We start from the raw sequence: 18,243 nt of genomic DNA, 5'->3' as shown, positions 1-18,243 counted from the left end.
CTAAACTTCACTCAAAAACATTGTTTTTTCCCGGTCAAATCACCGAATCCAGCTAGGCATGTAAAATTCGGGGAAATTCCCCTTACACCTTAACTTCATTTTCTAAGCCAAGATTGGAGTGGATTCGAAGGATACTTGTAACTGTGATATGCCTATATCTCTTTCTGTATTCACAGTTTACTCAGCTCAAGATAGTGTGATAATCCAACATGTTGGCTAAAACTCTTCGCACAACCCTTCACTGTGTGACAGGCCTTGTGTCTGTGGCCCTCCTGAGGTCTGCCTTCCAATCGTCACCATCTGGCGTCGCCATGGCAGCACAGCCAATCAGATACCGGCACAACGATCACTACCATTACATCTACCCCGAGGAAAGGCCAGGATCTCGCCAAGGTCCATCGGTGGACACGCCCACGTCGTGGTTTGTCAGCATGAGCGAACAAGTCCTCACGGCCCAGTCGAATCCGACCCAGCTCAATTATGGCATCGCTGTGACTGATGTTGATAATGATGGTGAACTGGAAATTGTTGTTGCTGGGTAAGTAGCCATCCTCAATCCACATCTGCCCATAGCATGGATAAATACTTCCAAACTTTCCATCATGCACTGAAGAGGTCTTGTATCATTTAATTCATTCACTACCTGGCATTGCATTGTCTTGGAATGATTTCATTACTATCCTAGAATGGAACTAAAGAATGTTCGGAGGAATATAAGAAAAACAAGTGTGTTTACAGTACCGGTATGCTATTTTACACAATGTCACTGTTCTGCAGGTTCAATGGACCGAACCTTGTGCTAAAGTACAACCACACCACCAGCCAGCTGGAGAACTTAGCCATCGACGATGCAGCATCTCCCTTCTACGGGCTACGAGATGAGGGGGGTCAGGCCATTGGAGTGTGCGCCTGTGATGTCGACGGCGACGGCAGGGAGGAGATCTACTTTCTCAACACGAACCAGGCCTACTGGGGGACCAAGTCCTATCCAGACAAGCTCTTCAAGTGGAGAAATGGTCGCTATGAAGATGTTCTCTCAGATTCTGCAAATGCTGATGTAACCAATGATTTTGCAGGTAAGAGTACCGAGTACATCTTGAGTGCATCTTTATATCTACACTTTTTGGTTTTCTGGAATAGCATGTGACATATATGTGACTGCCCAACTCAAAACCCACAACCCACGTTTGTCGTATCTGGGAGATATCTACCTACTGTCAAAATCTGGTGGCTTAGTACAAAATCGAATCCATATATTAGCAATTTTTCTTGCCCATATTTTTTTTTTTCATTTTTGGACAGGTGCTGCCTTCACTGTGAAATAGAACATAATAACATCAATACCTCTGCACAGCACACTTAGGTGACCCTAATCTTAAGATTGCCATTTCTCCTTTTCTATGAATCTGCATCTCCTAACAGTCTCTTTTTCAATCACTTTTTCAATGGATTGTCCTGTTTTTAATAATCTTTGTGGATAATTCGAATATAAGTTTGGTCTCCTTTTTGGTGTTTTAAGCTGGGTGGTCACATACTAGTATGTGTCAGTATTTCTTCAAATATTTTGTGCCTTTTTTGCTTTTTCACTGTCTGAGTGCGAGACGATAAAAAATCCTGCTTACGAAAGAAAAAAAAATCAAAAGTTACTGAAGACAGTTCAAACAACCCAGTGGTATTATTGTCAGTCTTTGAAATCATCAGAAAGACCACAAGCTTTGATAGTGCAAGAGAGCAAAATGTTACAGTGATACCACTTTTTCATGTATTTACTTGAGTAGCAATCTCATTAATATCCCAGGGCGCTCAGTGGCATGCATTGATCGCAAGGGAACTGGCCGCTACTCCATCTACTTGGCCAATTATGCAAATTACCAGCTGTCTCCACCCGTCGGAGCCTGTGCCATGATCGAGATGAATGAAGCGGAGAGTAACGTGTCGGAGGGAACCATCAAGATCGAGAATGTGGCTAGTCAAGTTGGGGTCCGGAAATTCATTGGTAAGTTGACCAAATTTTTGTGCTTGTGTGTTGACTGCCTGGTCTTACAGGTCTCCTAAAAAGTAGGAGCATTGTGCTAGTTCTTGGAAGTATTATGAATTATCAGTCAAAAAAAAAATCAACAACAACAACCTGAGACTGTTGACATTGTCTTGCTTTGCATTGTTTGTTTTCTTCTTTAAAGGACAAGTTCACCTTCATTAACATAAGGATTGAGAGAATGTAGCAATATTAGTAGAACACATCATTGAAAGTTTGACGAAAATCTGACAATCCGTTCAAAAGTTATGAATTTTTGAAGTTTTTGTGCAGTAACCGCTGGATGAGAAGACTACTGCAGTGTGTGAATAACTTAGATGTCACATGCGTACAACAATGTAAGGAAAATATAAAGAGAATTTCACAAAATTTCATCTTTTGAAAAAAGTACACATTCCCCCGACTCGTTACCGACAAATGTTATGGGTAATATTATTCCCCCTGCCTTTAGAAAGAGGCAAGTCAAGTGCTCTTTTATTATGCGAAAAAAGTGAAAATATGTTGAATTTTCTTTACATTTTCTTTATACTGTTGTACGCATATGACTCACAAGCTGTAGTAGTCTCCTCATCCAGCCGTTCCAACACAAAAATTTTAAAAATTCATAACTTTTGCATCGATTGTCCAATTTTCCTCAAACTTTCACTGATGTGTTCTACTAATATTGCTGCATTCTCTCAATCCTTATGTTTATGAAGGTGAACTTGTCCTTTAAAGCGGTCCTCACTTTGTGATGCATGGGAGATGTCCAATTCAGCACCAGGGGCCAGGCGCGCCGGAAGCAGTTTTGGATTGGGGGGGGGGCAAACATTGGAGGGGGCTCAAGATTAGACCATGCATATGTTACACAATATACACATACACACACACACACACACACACACACACACACGCACACACATCTATTATATATATATATATATATATATATATATATATATATATATATATATGTAAAGTGGCGTACAGTGGGTCGAAACATGGGGGGAACCATAAAGTAATTTTGACGGTCTGTACTATGCTTGTGCGTGTGTGCGTGAGCAATAATGGGACTACAATACATTATGGAATGTGATACATTCAACAACGCAGTCATTGAGGAACATTGTAAGTTTTCCTTACATGGATGGAATGACGGTGTGAAACGATCGACAAATTATATACTGTCAGCAACATAAGGTGAATGGCATAACAATAAAATGCGAGCGAGCGAAGCGAGCGAGCTTGAAAATGTTGATATTCTACAGTTCCAAAACTGGAGTTTTAATTGTAGCTACATATTTCGCTTTGAAATAAATGGGGGCGCATCGGGCGCAACTAATGGCAATTATTGGCAGCAACATTAGGAGAATGGCATAACGATTCAATGCGAGCGAGCGAAGCGAGCAAGCTTGAAAATTTTGACATTCTACAGTCCCAAAACTGGGGTTTGTAGCTTTATCTTTCACTTTGGAAATTAATGGGGCGGCGCATCGGGCGCAACTGCTGGCAATTTGGCAGTAACCCCATTAAGGGGTGGGGGCATCGGGCGCAACTACTGGCAATTACTGTCAGCAACATTAGGAGAATGGCATAACGATTCAATGCGAGCGAGCGAAGCGAGCGAGCTTGAACATTTTGACATTCTAGAGTCCAACAACTGCCGTCGTGGCTATGTTTTTCGCTTTAGAAATTAAGGGGGAGGCGCACCGGGCTCAACTGCTGGATGCGAGCGAGCGAAGCGAGCGAGCTTGAAAATTTTGACATTTTACAGTCCAAAAGCTGCCGTTTGTAGCCATATTTTTTCCCTTTTATTCATATATATACATATCTATTTAATTTTCTTTGTTTATTCATTTATTTTTATTATCATTATTATTACTTTTTTTTGGGGGGGGGGCTTTTTTTTTTTTGGGGGGGGCTTTTTGGGGGGGCAAAAATGCGTTTTGCCCCCCCACTTTTTGGATTGGGGGGGCGGCCGCCCCCCCTGCCCCCCCACTTCCGGCGCCTATGCCAGGGGCTCATTACCAGGAACTCTGCACTGAAATGCAATTTGTAAATTAGTAATATCAGTTTGAATCTTGGATGAATAGAAGATGTTGTAAGATTTCATGAGATGGAAAATAATCAAGATTTCATCCTCTAGTGTGGGGCATCCCACTTTGAAGTTTATCAGGGCTTGAAAGTGAAACATGATCGGCTTTATATTCATATGTGTACTCATTTTTCTGTAACTCAGATAACTTTCAAGACAATACCACTACTGAAATATTCCCATGCTCTATTATAAAACATATATTGCACAAAAAAAAAAACATGATGAAGTCACACATTTGTATGACTGACATTGAGAGGTGTTTTTTTTTTTTTTTTTTCCAAACAGGAGGGAGAGGGGTTACAGTTGGACCCATTCTAAATGATGAGGGCAGGTCTGATATCTTTTGTGACAACGAGAGGGGCCCAAACTTCCTGTACAAGAACAATGGACAAGGAGTGTTCACTGAAGTAGCTCAAGATCATGGTGAGTGTGGAGGAGCTTGAAATGTGCAATGGTTAATTGACATTCTTGTTCTTTGAAACATTCTTTATTCTATTGTCAAACATGACAGGTTATGTCTCATTGCAGTGATAAGATATTATAAACAAGGAATGGACCACATTGTATTCTGTTTGCACATATGTACATAATTAGGGACCAGAAGAACCACATCTCAGAAATTTTGGACAGGTTTAACAGCATATTCAACAAAAGACTGCAAAGTAATAATGTGCATACAACCGATAATATGAGTAGAATAGATCATTGTAATGTTCTATGTACTTGGTTTTTCATGTCACAAGTTGTGGAAAATGCTTGAGCCCACAACAGTCAACTTTTCAGTATATCAACTTGAAACTATTCAGGTCAACACAATGTCCTGTATAGGCCTACTGGGTCAGCTTCTGTTGTAGGTTTCTGAATGTTGTAAAGGATTGTCGCATGAGAATAGTGTCAGTTATGTCTATTTCTTCCATGGTTTACTCTACAGGTGTGGCAGACCCATACAACAATGGCCGAGGTGTTGCACTGGCTGACTTCAATGGAGATGGCAAGCTGGACATTGTCTATGGAAACTGGAATGGAGAGCACCGCCTCTATCTGCAGCAAGAGAGGCAAGGCAGGAGACGTTTCAAGGTTTGTTTCAATACCAAGATGCAGATTAGCATATATATATTTTGGGCCCTAATCACATTAGCAGAAAAAAAAAATCAGTGTGGATGATGTAGAAAAAGAAGTACAGCTACAATCTCTGTATGACCCCACCACATCGAATATGTATTAACATTAATGCCTGATTGAGTGCATTTCTATGTGGAGAGTCATGCACTTAGTTTCATTCAGTGCGAAAGGTATACATGTAAAGAACACCAAGGCAATACTACATACATTCTATGGTGTGATTGATGATGTTTTGGGTTTATCGTATATCCTATGGATATGTTACTTTTGTTTTTTTAAGTGTACATAATATCACCTGTCATAACATGAAGTGTGTATTTCAGTATGAAGTCTTGGAGGCATACTTGAGCTATAAATGTGTCTTGAAGACAATCATAACTGGATTTGATGTATTTATTTCTAAAGTAAATCTTTCTGTTGAAAATCTTCCCACCTGTAGGATGCAGCTACCCCGGAATTTGCCAGACCGTCTCCTATCAGGACGGTCATCGCTGCAGACATGGACAACGATGGTGTGATGGAGGTCTTCTTCAACAACATCGCCTACCGCGGGTGGGCTCCTAATAGGCTCTTCAAGGTCAGCCCCTCCGAGAACGGGCGGGTGCAGATTGAGCAGCAGACTGAGCTTGGAAAAGCGGTGGAGGAGACTGGGCATGGTACAGGTATGTGTGGCAAGCGTGTTGTAGGGGTTTTCTTTTATTTTAGACAGAGCATCAACTTCTTCAAGAATGACTCAGTCATGCTTAGGGCAGGTCCGTTGATCCCTCTCTCATGCAACATACATGAAAGCCATTCAAACTGTTAGATACTGTTGTGAAGCATGATCCTCACCGAATACATGTACAGTTTCAAGTGCCTGTTTACTGAAGTTCATTGGCGGAGCATGAGAACTGTCAATCACCGCTGACCACCAATCACCAATGAAATGCATTTTGAAAGATTTCTCATTTTATGAACTGTCTTTGTAATCTGTACATGCTAAAACACACACTCACACACACACACACACACACACACACGCACACACGCACACACACACACACACACACACACACACACACACACACACACACACACACACACACAGTCACACTTATGCACTCTAAGACACATATTATATAACACTGCATCGCCTTATTTGAGTATGTATCTACAATGCCTGTCATATATGTGACCTCAGCTTTATCTTCCCCTCACATAATTCAATTCTTTTTTTTTCACCAGGTGGAGCAGTGACAGACTTTGATGGAGATGGACAACTGGAACTCATCCTGGCTCATGGAGAGAGTGCCGAGGAGCCACTCACTGTCTACCGCCCTCGCCAGGGAGCAAACAACAACTGGCTGCGGGTCATGCCCCTGACCCAACAAGGTGCCCCTGCCCGTGGGGCCCTGGTCAAGGTCACATCGGGAGATGGTGTGTCCCAGCTCCGAGTGATCGATGGCGGGTCCGGCTATCTGTGCCAAATGGAACCTGTGGCCCACTTCGGCTTCGGAGACCAAGAGCCGACGCTGACCCTGGAGGTGAAGTGGCCAGACACGGCAACCTTCACCCGTCCACTGAGGGCGGAGGAGAGGAACACCATGATCAGAATCCCACATCCTGGTCAGACAGCAGAGGCTGGCCAACAGGGGTCATCAAATGGCGATCAGCAGAGTCCATGACTAGTCATGGTCATGCTTCAGAGTGGACTCCTACTAATTTGGTCTCTGACTTAATCATATCAGATCAATTACTTCTGTGTACAGGGATTTTCATCCAAATACCTCTGCTGATGCAGCAAAATGCCATTTTCATTTTGTTATTCTTATTCCAATCTTTGCATGTGAAAGTGTGTGGTAACATTTGTACTATGGCGATTATGGCGATACAATGCATAGGGCAGGAAGTTATGTTTCTCCTGTTGAATATTACTTGCTCAACAAAGCTGAGAATTCTTCCCATGACCTGGTTATAAATGTTTTATGATGTGTCCAATTCTAGCCACTTGACTGTGTTGAACATTGGCAATGTGAGTGGAGCTAGCTGTTGTTATCCATTGATAATCAGGTTTATATTTAAATATGACAATTGAAAGATCACACATACAGGACCCAAAATCACTATTTTTGCATTTGGAATTAATCAAGCACTTGGTCACATGAGTACCGGTATACATGCAGTTGCCAGGTAGTGTAGCTTTACTCATAATGAATGAATGAGACAAGATTATTGAGATGGAACAAGATTGGGTTCTTAGAAATATTTGAGTTCCAAGAGAGCATGTTCAATAATTACTCTGAGACTAAGATATCGAGTTCACTATTTACTCTTTGAAGCAGAAGAGGTGATTGACAACACAGACAGCAAGTCCAAATGGCCAAGCATTGTCAGTGTTTAAGGGATTTTGGTAACATTTTATATCAAAATAGACATTTCATATCAAAACAACAAAATATATAAGTGTAGTCTTTGAAAACCTGGTATTGTCCATGTATTAGTGTAGGACATTTCTGCTGTTAAAGTGTGTACTACCAACCATTCTTGCCCAGGTAATGTGAAAAGATTGAGTCTGTCATCTGGACATATATACTTTCACTGGAAGCACAGAGTAAACGGCTTAATCTTCAAACAGTTATGGGCGTAAACTGGGTATTTCCCTCCGAATCTACTGATATACATGTATCGTGAACTGAAAATTGATAAACTTGAAATTCGGAGGAAAAAGCGAACTTTTTATACAATGTATAAGGTCGCTTTTGAAATGTTACCTTATGTTATTTGTAAAGTTTTTCAATTTAAGAATAATGAGCACAACCTTAGACACCAAATGAACAATTTTCAATTACCAAAAGTCCGTACTGAATTCAAAAAAAGAAGTTTGTTGTTTAGTGGAGTAAGGCTTTGGAATAGTTTAACGAATGAGATAAAAGGGCTTGGTTGGAATGATTTCAGGAGACAGGTGAATGATTTCATAACATGAAACATTTGAGTTTAGTAAACACTGGAGATTAGTATAAATAAGTGGGTGGGGATCAGTCTGCAATTAGCTGATTTCATTTGTGTACCTTACTATGATAAATTTCTTAAATTTTGTGTAATTTATTATAATTTTATTCTGTATATATTTGTTGGTCTTAAGTTTTGTACTTTTGTTATAATGATTTGTTGTGTTTCATTTTGTTTTGACTTGTTTCTTTACTCATTTTCAGTTATGTAACTTTTGCATTGTACAATTCATTGTGTATCGTGTATTTTTAATTCACGGACTGGCTGAAAAACAGCCTCTGGCTGAGCCCAGTACTGTGACAAAATAAAATAAATGAATGAATGAATGATATGACACAAAGACTTTTAAACCACATATGCAGTGAAAAAATGAATATTATGTACCATACAAACTGACTGCGGTAATAATTGCAGGGTAAAAATTGAAAAAGTACAATGCTCTAATACGTAATGCATGATACATTTTCATGTAGTAGACCAGTTTGCAAGTGAATGGTCTCCACTGTGTCTGTATGTGGTTGGACACGTTTTCTAAGGCTCAAGTAAGTAAATTTATTTTTTTGTGGTTCAAAGTGTAACTACACTGCACTCACATTGTAATGAAGTCCTCGTGACTGGCAGTTTTCTTACATTATATCAAAATGTCATTATAGCTGAACAGTAAAGTGTATAAAGATTATACACTGCAGATTTATGATAATTTTGGGATCTGAATTTCGATTTCGTTGTAACAAGAATTTTGTTACATCTGTGGTCGTTAAAATGGGAGTACACTCTAATATCATAGGCTTCACCTATGCACTCTCTTGGTTAGCTACAGAACCTATGTGTTTTACTCTTTGCATTTAGCATTTGCGCGATGTGGCAGCTACAAAAGCAAACAACTACAGGCCAGATGGCTCTATGTCCCCTATGAAGGACATTAGCACCGAGGATGATGTGCTGGCCTTATTAATGGACACAGCTGCAGCAGCCAGGGAATGACCAGGGACCTCATGATTGACCACTCATGGTCTTATCCACTGAGTCATATGACACCAGCTGTTACATCTTTTTTTGTATTAATGAAGGCAAAAAAAAAAAGAAGAAAAAGAATGACCAGTCACCTTGGTTGTCTAGCAAAGTGACCTGAGGGTGCTAGTGTTGGATTACTGTACAAGGAAACAATGAATGCTTGTATGAATAACCTTTTGTTTTTTATGAATGTCTCAGGCTTGGACGCATAGTTACCCAATGTGAATTATCTGCTGTACATGTTTTTCCATTTTCCCCACTTTTGTCCCACAGGACAGACAAAAACTTATCTTATCCCGTCAGACTGCACAATGTCCTTAAAGGCAGGCAAGCTTGAGATATGAGTGATGGGGGTAGGGGGGTAGGGATGGTGACGGAAGCCAGGTGTAATAGGATGTGAAGTTGTTAGTGCTTGTGTGTATTACATCAGTGTGTTTCTGTGCATGCATAAATTAGAAGCCAGCACAAAGTCTGGGTTTTATATTAGTGTAATAGAATGCAAAAGTTGTTAGTGTTTATGTGTATTACACCAGCGTGTGTTTCTGTGCATGCATAAGTTAGAAGCCAGCATAAAGTCTAGTTTTGATATATGAAATCTTCCGCATTGATAAGTATCCAAGTTGTTGTATGATAAAATCATAGCAGTATATTTATAAGTATTGATAAGCAAAGCAGGGTGACAATGAATTCGTACTTTTCTACTTTTTCTCTATTCAAACTGTGCTACATTTGTACATTATATAAGTTTTTAACTTCCATATTTTTCCTAACATGTTATTTTTTCATGAGTAATAAAGAATCTGTTTCTCTCTGAATATCTATGAGTGAAGATATTGGGCTTTGATAATACCTGCTGCAATATGTGATTAAAAGTAACTGTGAACAGAAGCATGGACTGTGTAACATCTGTAATGAAAGTGTATGCTACATGCCTCACTACATCCAGTTCATTGCACATTATTTCTCCCTGTACTTCACACACACACTCTCTCTATCTCTCTCCCCCTCATATATCTCCTTTTCTCCCCTATCTATCCATGACTTCATTCTCTTGTCATTATGCACCTACAATGCTCTTATGATTCCGTTTTTCACTTAAAGGGGAATGATATCCAAACACATCTGTGGATTGAGTGAATATCAAATTGAAGGAAACATCGGTGAAGTTTTAGGTAAACCGGACAATCCGTTCAAAAATTGTGAAGTTTTTAAAGTTTCAGTGCTGCCATCTGTGGATGAGAAGAATAGAACAGTTCAAGACTCTATTTTTATTTTTTTCTGGCATAATGGAAGAGCTTTTGACCCTCTTTAAGAAAGCAGGGGGAATACATATTACCCTTAACAAATGTCAGTAACAAGTCAAGGGAATGAGTACTTTTCATTTTAGAAAAATGAAATTTTGTGGAATTCTGTTAACTTTTTATATGGTTGTCTTGCAGTGAAGTCAAAAATTGCAGTCTTCTCAATCCATCAATAATGGCACAAAAACTTAACATTTTTAAGGATTGTCCACTTTCCTTCATATCTAAACAATGTGTTCCACTTACCAGTTTACAGCTGCATTCACCCAATCCACGAATATATTTGGGGTTCACTTCCCATTTCATACCTTCGTCTTAAAGCAAAAATTCGGCTGAGCTTAGCACTTCCACTATCCACACACATGTATGAAAATGCTAATATGATAGTTCGTACTGTCACTTGTTATATTTGCAAGTAGTCACACAGACGTCACATTTTTAGCAAAGATTGACCGACACAACTCTGTCAAAAGAACAACTTGAAGCTCATCTTGTAAGAAGTGGTGGACATTGCTTAAAGGGATGGTACAGTATTGGTGGAGACGAAAATTGGGCTTTTAACTTTTTGCGAGACACCAAGAAAACACTTATGATATAGTACACAGCATACCATTTTAAGAGGAATTCAAAGTTTATTTGATGAAGATCGGGTTTGAAATGACTGAAACATCCAAAAACAAAGTAAATCAAAGCGATCGTAAAGTAGAGTGTGGGTCCCACACTTTATTAGAATCGCTCTCTTTTGGATATCTCAGTCATTTCAAAACCAATTTTCATCAAATAAACATTAAATTCCTCATAGAATTACATGCTCTTTCATATTTCATAGAGGTTTCTCATTATCTCACCAAAATATGTTAGAAACCTGAAATTAGGTCTCAACCAAAACTGTACGATCCCTTTAAAAGATCACAGATATGAGAACTACGTTTGATGAGCAAAATATCAGAATGAAAAAAAAAAACCAAAAACCTCAACATACACTAATGCATTCTCCCAGCTTAACCCATTGAGGACGAGTCCCGAGTGTACTTGGTCAGGTGTCTATGGGAAATGTGTGTTGTAGCAAAATCAGCCCGTCCTCAATGGGTTAAGATATGCCATGTCGACAATGGTTTCAATAATTCCTCTTAAAATAAAGTATACATGCTGCAAGTGAAGAGAACAGGGGCTAGCTGTTAAACAATCTCCCTTATTCATCCTATCAAAAAGTCAGTTATGTGTAAAGCACTTCTTGCAAATTATGTTGCTATTCATCCATGCACATATATTGAGCTTTCTTCATTCTGATATTTTGCTCATCAAACAAAGTTCTCACATTACAACACAGGCAAGAGCTTAAAACAAACATCAATTTACTGGTACACCCTTTTTCTCTCACTTATACCAGTTCAGTGGTGAATGTGAGATCCCAATTTCACACATTCAATGTTGTTTCTTATAATATTTCATAAATACTAATATGAGATCTGTACCAAATGCTTTCCACAGAACAAATTTCTGGTGGCTTTTGCTGAAGAGTTTCATTCTTGGCTAATACTATTTTCAATGAAAGTAGAGCAAAAGGTAACCTTTTAAGTGGTCCTTAAAGATGGTTTCATTAGAAGCAAGTGGCTCACCAGGGCCCCATTTTATAAAAAAATTTATATGATAACAACTCTTGCTGGAATGGCAATTGTCATGGTAATGACAAGAATCCAACTTCCTGATTGGCTGTTGCTATTGGAAGTTGCCATTCCAGAAAGAGTTGCCATCTTAACATCTTTTAAGAAACAGGGCCCAGATCCACTCCTTCCTCCTTGTCCATGTGTATGAATCAAGTCTTTGAATTGAATTGAATTGAAATGAATAGGGTTTTCAGATTTGGCAGCCCAATGGCTGAATTGCATCTGGTTTACAAACAATGATTAAAAACATCAGTCTTATGGAAGAAGCAATATGGGTGGGGTAAAAATGCCTTTGTCATGACTTCCCCTCCTCCTTGATAGTGGTCTTAGGGGTATCCTTGGTTTCTTCCTTTGCCTGAAGACCAGTCACTTTGGCACTGATGTCCCACAACTTGGCCGCCAGTTCGTCATCTTTGCCAGTATCTGCACATTCTGTCTGCTTGCAGTCCCTGAAAGATGAAAACAACACATGGATACATGAAATGATAGACCTACTGCAAGTCAAAGTGAAGCCAGCACATGCCAAGTTCCACTCTCCATAACCAGTAGACAGGGGCAAAAATAATACACTCTCTACACTGCCTCAACATAACATTGATTACTGGTGTTTCTACCCATTCGTCCACATACATAAGTATGCGATTTTGGACATAAATGTCACCCTACCATAAGGCAAACTGTCATAAAGCTTGGGGGAACACCTCTTCTGTCATGGACAAGGGGAAAAACTGCAGTGATGACCGACTCAAGATTTGGCAAACTGGACATCGGGACCACCATATTCACCTCTTTAAAAATAGTACCTCATTGTGAGCAAGTGAGTTGTAATAGTTGGTTAAAAAAAAATTGCTGATTCATTCTATAACCATCCCCCTTTTTCCTCAACTTTTTTTTTTTTTCCTCAAAACGTTTGGCTTTCTCCTGTATGTTTTTTTTTAAATCATGACTTACTGGAAATACTGTCCTGAGACTGTCTCCAGTTCCTCCTCGATGGCGCAGTAGATGGATGTCTGGGCTCCCTGCTTTGGGGTCTTGACAAACAGCCAGAAGATGGGACTGAGAATCATCATGGAGAATCCAGACTGATGCATCCCTGTGTGGCGGCCAATGTTGGTCTTCACCACCCCAGGATGCAACACATTGGCAGTGACACCAGTCCCTGCAGGGATTTAGGACAGATAGAGGATTCAGTGAAGATGTGCTTTCATTTTCATTCTTCATCAGGTTTGCTCTTCCTGCTGATTATCTTTTTTTAAACTTATTCAGTGGTTAAAGGACAAGTTCACCTTCATAAACATAAGGATTGAGAAAATGCAACAATATTAGTAGAACACATCAGTGAAAGTTCGAGGAAAATTGGACAATCGATGCAGAAGTTATGAATTTTTAAAATTTTTGTGTTGGAACCGCTGGATGAGGAGACTACTACAGCTTGTGAGTCATATGCGTACAACAGTATAAAGAAAATGTAAAAGAAAATTCAACATATTTTCACTTTTTTCACATAATAAAAGAGCACTTGACTTGCCTCTTTCTAAAGGCAGGGGGAATAATATTACCCATAACATTTGTCGGTAACAAGTCAGGGGAATGTGTACTTTTTTCAAAAGATGGAATTTTGTGAAATTCTCTTTATGTTTTCCTTATATTGTTGTACGCATGTGACATCTAAGTTATTCATACACTGCAGTAGTCTTCTCATCCAGCGGGTACTGCACAAAAACTTCAAAAATTCATAATTTTTGAACGGATTGTCTGATTTTCCTCAAACTTTCAATGATGTGTTCTACTAATATTGCTACATTCTCTCAATCCTTATGTTTATGAAGGTGAACTTGTCCTTTAAGATAAGTGAAGGTCATCACAGTGTTAAAATGAAGGCCTACGTATGTAGTTGTGACAAATTACTGAGATTGGAAGAAAGGGGGAGGCATCCCAACGCATTGCACGTTGTACAATGTACTTGAATGCCCCTGCCTTCATGTGAAATTGCACTGGGGCTCAGGTTTCAGTAAACAAAGATGGATGGAACTTACGAGAAAGCGTAATTATGTTCCATCATGACCCATGACAGGTCAGCGTAAAATCAGCCTTGTGAAGAAGGCAAAGTCTAAGTAGTTTGAAGGAAACAAGTCACTACTCAAACACAACACATAGACAGACAGATAGACAAAAATTTCAACCGAATAAAGATATATAAAGTGTGACATTACTTTATGGCGAGGTAGCAGAGTCAAACTGGATCTATAGTAGAGAAACTAATGACATCAATGAGACAGTTGCATTCACCTTGAAGTCTTTTACTGAGTTCCCTCGTAAACAGAACATTGGCTAGCTTGCTGTTGGCATATGCTTCTGCTGAATTGTATCTCTCCTCACTGTTCAGGTCTTCAAGGTGGATTTGGCCAACCTTGTGAGCTATGGATGACACATTGATGATTCTACTGGGAGCTGAAGCCTTCAGCTTGTCTAGCAGAAGGTTTGTCAAAAGGAAGTGACCTATAACATGGAAAAGAATGACAAAAAACACACTTTGCTGAAGAAAAAAATCCACACACAAAGATCACAGCTTACTTGTAATGTCACAGCAACTGATTTTGGAACACAAATCATCTACTGATCTTAGCCATCTTAACAAAGCAACATACTTATGCATAGTAAATCACAATCACTCTTGAAATATCTGTCAATTGACCAATCTGATTGAGAACATCATTTAAAAGTATGTACAGAACGAAGAAGCATTTGTCTTTGTTTTTATATATAATAAACTCCTGGAAAAATAAACAGTATGTCTCATTTCCATAAGAATTCAAACACACACAACATGCAGAGTAAAGCTCTTGAGCAATTATCTTTCACATATTTTAGCAGTTTTAGATCTATATCATATCATCCACTGCAAAAAAAAAATAAACTGTGTGTATTCATTAGCATTATATAGAAAATTTCATGACGTTTTAAGTATTGAAAGCAAGAGGGGTGAAGGTTGAGGTGTGAATTTTCGTTTTGTTGCAATCTTACAAATTTCATTTGTAGAGGAAGACACATTGAAGAAAATTCACACCTCAGTGCTAAGTCTTGTTGGCAACAAATACTGAGTCACCAGCATAAGCTCTGGTTTTAAAAAAAAGAAAAAAAAAGAAAAAAAGAGAGACTCTTACCAATATGATTGACACCCATCTGCATTTCAAGGCCATCCTCTGTGTTCCACTTTGGGCATCTCATCACACCAGCATTGTTGATGAGAACATGAAGATTACTTTCATCTGCAGTATGTGCAATAGGCAAAACCCAACAAAACACTCTCCTGATTATGAGAGATTTCTTTTTTCCCCCCACAAAAGTACTTTTCATGTATTGTAATACAGTGATTGTATACATCAAAAGTGAAATGTACAGAATTGCTACAGATGGAATTATGATGAAATGACAGAAAATACCCCAACAAACTCTTTACTTACTTCACTCATCCCACCTCCTCCTCCTCCAATAAGATTCAGAGGCTGGCAATCAATGAGAAAATCCACACATACTTTTTCTCCATCATCTAGTACATGTATGAAGACATCTTGAAAAATTCTCTATTTCTAGTATCTGTCACACTCATGTACAATAGCTGTAGCTGTGCTTAGTAGTTGTTTCCAAATTAAATGTGTATCGCATTCAGTGTCTTTTTGCATGAACTTTACTCACTGCGTATTTCAAAAAATGCATTCAAGAACTTCAAATTTAGTTCCCTAAAACCAAACCAAAATGGAATAATTATAAATAGAAATACAAATTACCTAACATCAAAATCAACACAACTTCTCTTTCTCAGTGCAAATTGAACAAAATATCGAAATAAAAATGACCGAACATTAAAATCAACACAACTTCTTTTTGTCAGTGCAAACTGAACAAAGTAATATTAAAAAAAAAAATCACCTGATTTCACCTTCTCTGCGAACCGCCTTATGGAGCTGAAAGACGCCAAGTCCAACTCCATGGCCCTCACATTGACATTGCCGCTACCAAGGATGATTTCTTTTCTCGCCTTTTCTGCTTTCTTCATATCCCTGCAGGCCAAAATGACTGTGCCACCTAATTACAACATTAGAAAATCAAACAAAAGATAAACAGATAAATACTAAATGACCCATTGATTTGCAGTAAGATGTAATAATTATAATCTCAAATAAGTATGCATTTCAAGTGAAGGCAGTGTTTATGTCATCAGATGCTCATTTTGACACAGCTCATACACAGAATTGTAATCATAATCTCAAGTAAGTATGCATTTCAAGTGAAGGCAGTGTTTTATGTCATCAGAAGTTCCATTTTGACACAGCTCAAACACAGAATTGATGGAAAAACTTGAACATTGTTTTATAAGAATGAAGTCAAATTAAAATGGGACAATGAAAATAAAGACTGTATTACTGATCTTACCTCTCTTTGCCAGTTCCATAGCTGTTTCTTTGCCAATCCCCGAATTTGCGCCTGTGATTATGAAAACTTTACCGTCTACCATGGCTTTGCTTTTACATTTTCCTCCAGCAAAGTAGTCCCTGGTGAAAAGATTTTGATGAAATGGTGAAAAGATTTTGATGAAATGTTGCAACAAGATGAATACATCAAAAAGAAATGCCAATACCCCACATTTTAAAAGATTTTCTTTTACTTTTACAGGGTAAACAAAACAGCCGAACATCTTCCTACTCCCTGGATATTTCTTACATTCTTACATAAGCTGTAAAATACTAACATGTATAGCCTCATGTCACATGGTGAACCCTCAAAAACTAGCGTGATTGGGTTGATATCATACAAAAACTTACAAATGCTACCAAGGAGAGGACAAAATGCCTCACCTTTTCAACTTCTTACGGTTCCAGTAGGCGAGTGGGTAAGAACTAAGATCTGAGATCTAATTGGTTGATTCCATTTCCACTTCTTTATTGCAAGAATTAGGCAAAAAAGGCAAAATGTACGTGAGCACCAGATCTCCTTACTTGACTGGAGTGGAAGTTCTTATTTAAATCCGAGAAGTAGAGCGAATTTTGGTCGAGGTACAAGATCTCATCTTTTCTCAAAAAGTTGAAAAGGTGAGAAGGCGCCTTCTCTGTTGTTGCCTTCTCACACAGCTTAATTCTGGGGCATAATCGTGATATCCCACCGCTGCTGCGTGTCCGTATTTAATACAACCCTACCTAACCCTTAACTGCGACAGCAGCTGTGGCACGGTCTCCGGGGCTACCTAACCCTATACCCTAACCCTAGTCCGCGGGTGCACGCGCACTGCGGTGGGGCCTACGGTGGGGACTATATCACGATTATGCCAAAATTCTGGACCACAGAAGTTGAGAAGATGTGATCTCGACTTCTTGCCCTTGGCCTTGCCTTTTTTCAACAAGGTGAGTCAAGAAGATGCAGTGAGTGGTATGCTGGTAGACTCTATGCCATTGCTATATAGGTCATGACATGAGGTCGGCTAGTATTAGTATAGATCTAATAACGTTAGTGCAGCTGCTAGCTAATGGACAGCAAGGAAACGCACCGACAGTCTTAAAGTCTATTAATAGTATTATTGTCTCCAACGTTAAAAGGATAGGAGCGCAGTGCTTACTTGGCGAGTACAGTGCATCCGACTAGCGTTCCAAACGTAGAAAATGGAATCACTAGTCGTGGGTGAAACATTTTATTCACGAACTCCATGTCTTTGAGAATTGCCGTCTGCTAGTCACTGCTCACAAAAGAATAGTAAATTGCCACTAACGTTGTTGTAGATCTTGTGTGTCCAAGCAGCCACTTGCACTTTACTTGTCTCTCGCTCGCTTGCTTGTGTACATGCTGCTCCAGCAGTGCAGGGAATGACCTAAGAAATATTATGCAACAACCTCAGTTACAAAAAGATCGCGCGTAGCATGACCAATTTGATGAATATTCATATATTGATGTTACGTTGACCGTTTCTAGTTTTGTACTAACTGCTCATCCTGCATACGTCACTCTACTTCTATGCTCTCCACGAATATTATTTTGCTCTGTACAGTA

General features: G+C 39.1%; 2 protein-coding genes across 2 annotated transcripts; one reads left to right on the top strand and one right to left on the bottom strand.

Moving 5' to 3' along the window:
* Window positions 1-209: 209 nt before the first annotated feature.
* On the top strand, window positions 210-6,898 carry LOC139744656 (cartilage acidic protein 1-like). Its single transcript, XM_071655083.1, has 7 exons — window positions 210-538; window positions 778-1,076; window positions 1,799-1,996; window positions 4,398-4,535; window positions 5,044-5,189; window positions 5,674-5,896; window positions 6,459-6,898. The coding sequence occupies exons 1-7, from the start codon at window positions 210-212 to the stop codon at window positions 6,896-6,898; spliced, it is 1,773 nt and encodes a 590-aa protein (XP_071511184.1).
* Window positions 6,899-12,499: 5,601 nt separating this feature from the next.
* On the bottom strand, window positions 12,500-17,938 carry LOC139744655 (retinol dehydrogenase 13-like). Its single transcript, XM_071655082.1, has 7 exons — window positions 17,816-17,938; window positions 16,639-16,757; window positions 16,135-16,290; window positions 15,369-15,473; window positions 14,494-14,703; window positions 13,156-13,363; window positions 12,500-12,653 (listed from the first exon to the last, which is right to left on the bottom strand). Exons 1-7 carry the CDS (start codon window positions 17,902-17,904, stop codon window positions 12,500-12,502), a joined length of 1,041 nt encoding a protein of 346 aa, XP_071511183.1. The 5' UTR covers window positions 17,905-17,938.
* Window positions 17,939-18,243: the final 305 nt, after the last annotated feature.

This window comes from Diadema antillarum, unplaced genomic scaffold, assembly GCF_040938485.1.
Source record: "Diadema antillarum isolate AM-2024a unplaced genomic scaffold, OU_Dant_1.0 seq00001200_RagTag, whole genome shotgun sequence".
NCBI classification, from domain to species: Eukaryota; Metazoa; Echinodermata; class Echinoidea; order Diadematoida; family Diadematidae; genus Diadema; species Diadema antillarum.
Note: the sequence above shows the minus strand (reverse complement) of the source record. Positions and strands in the feature narration are given on the sequence as shown.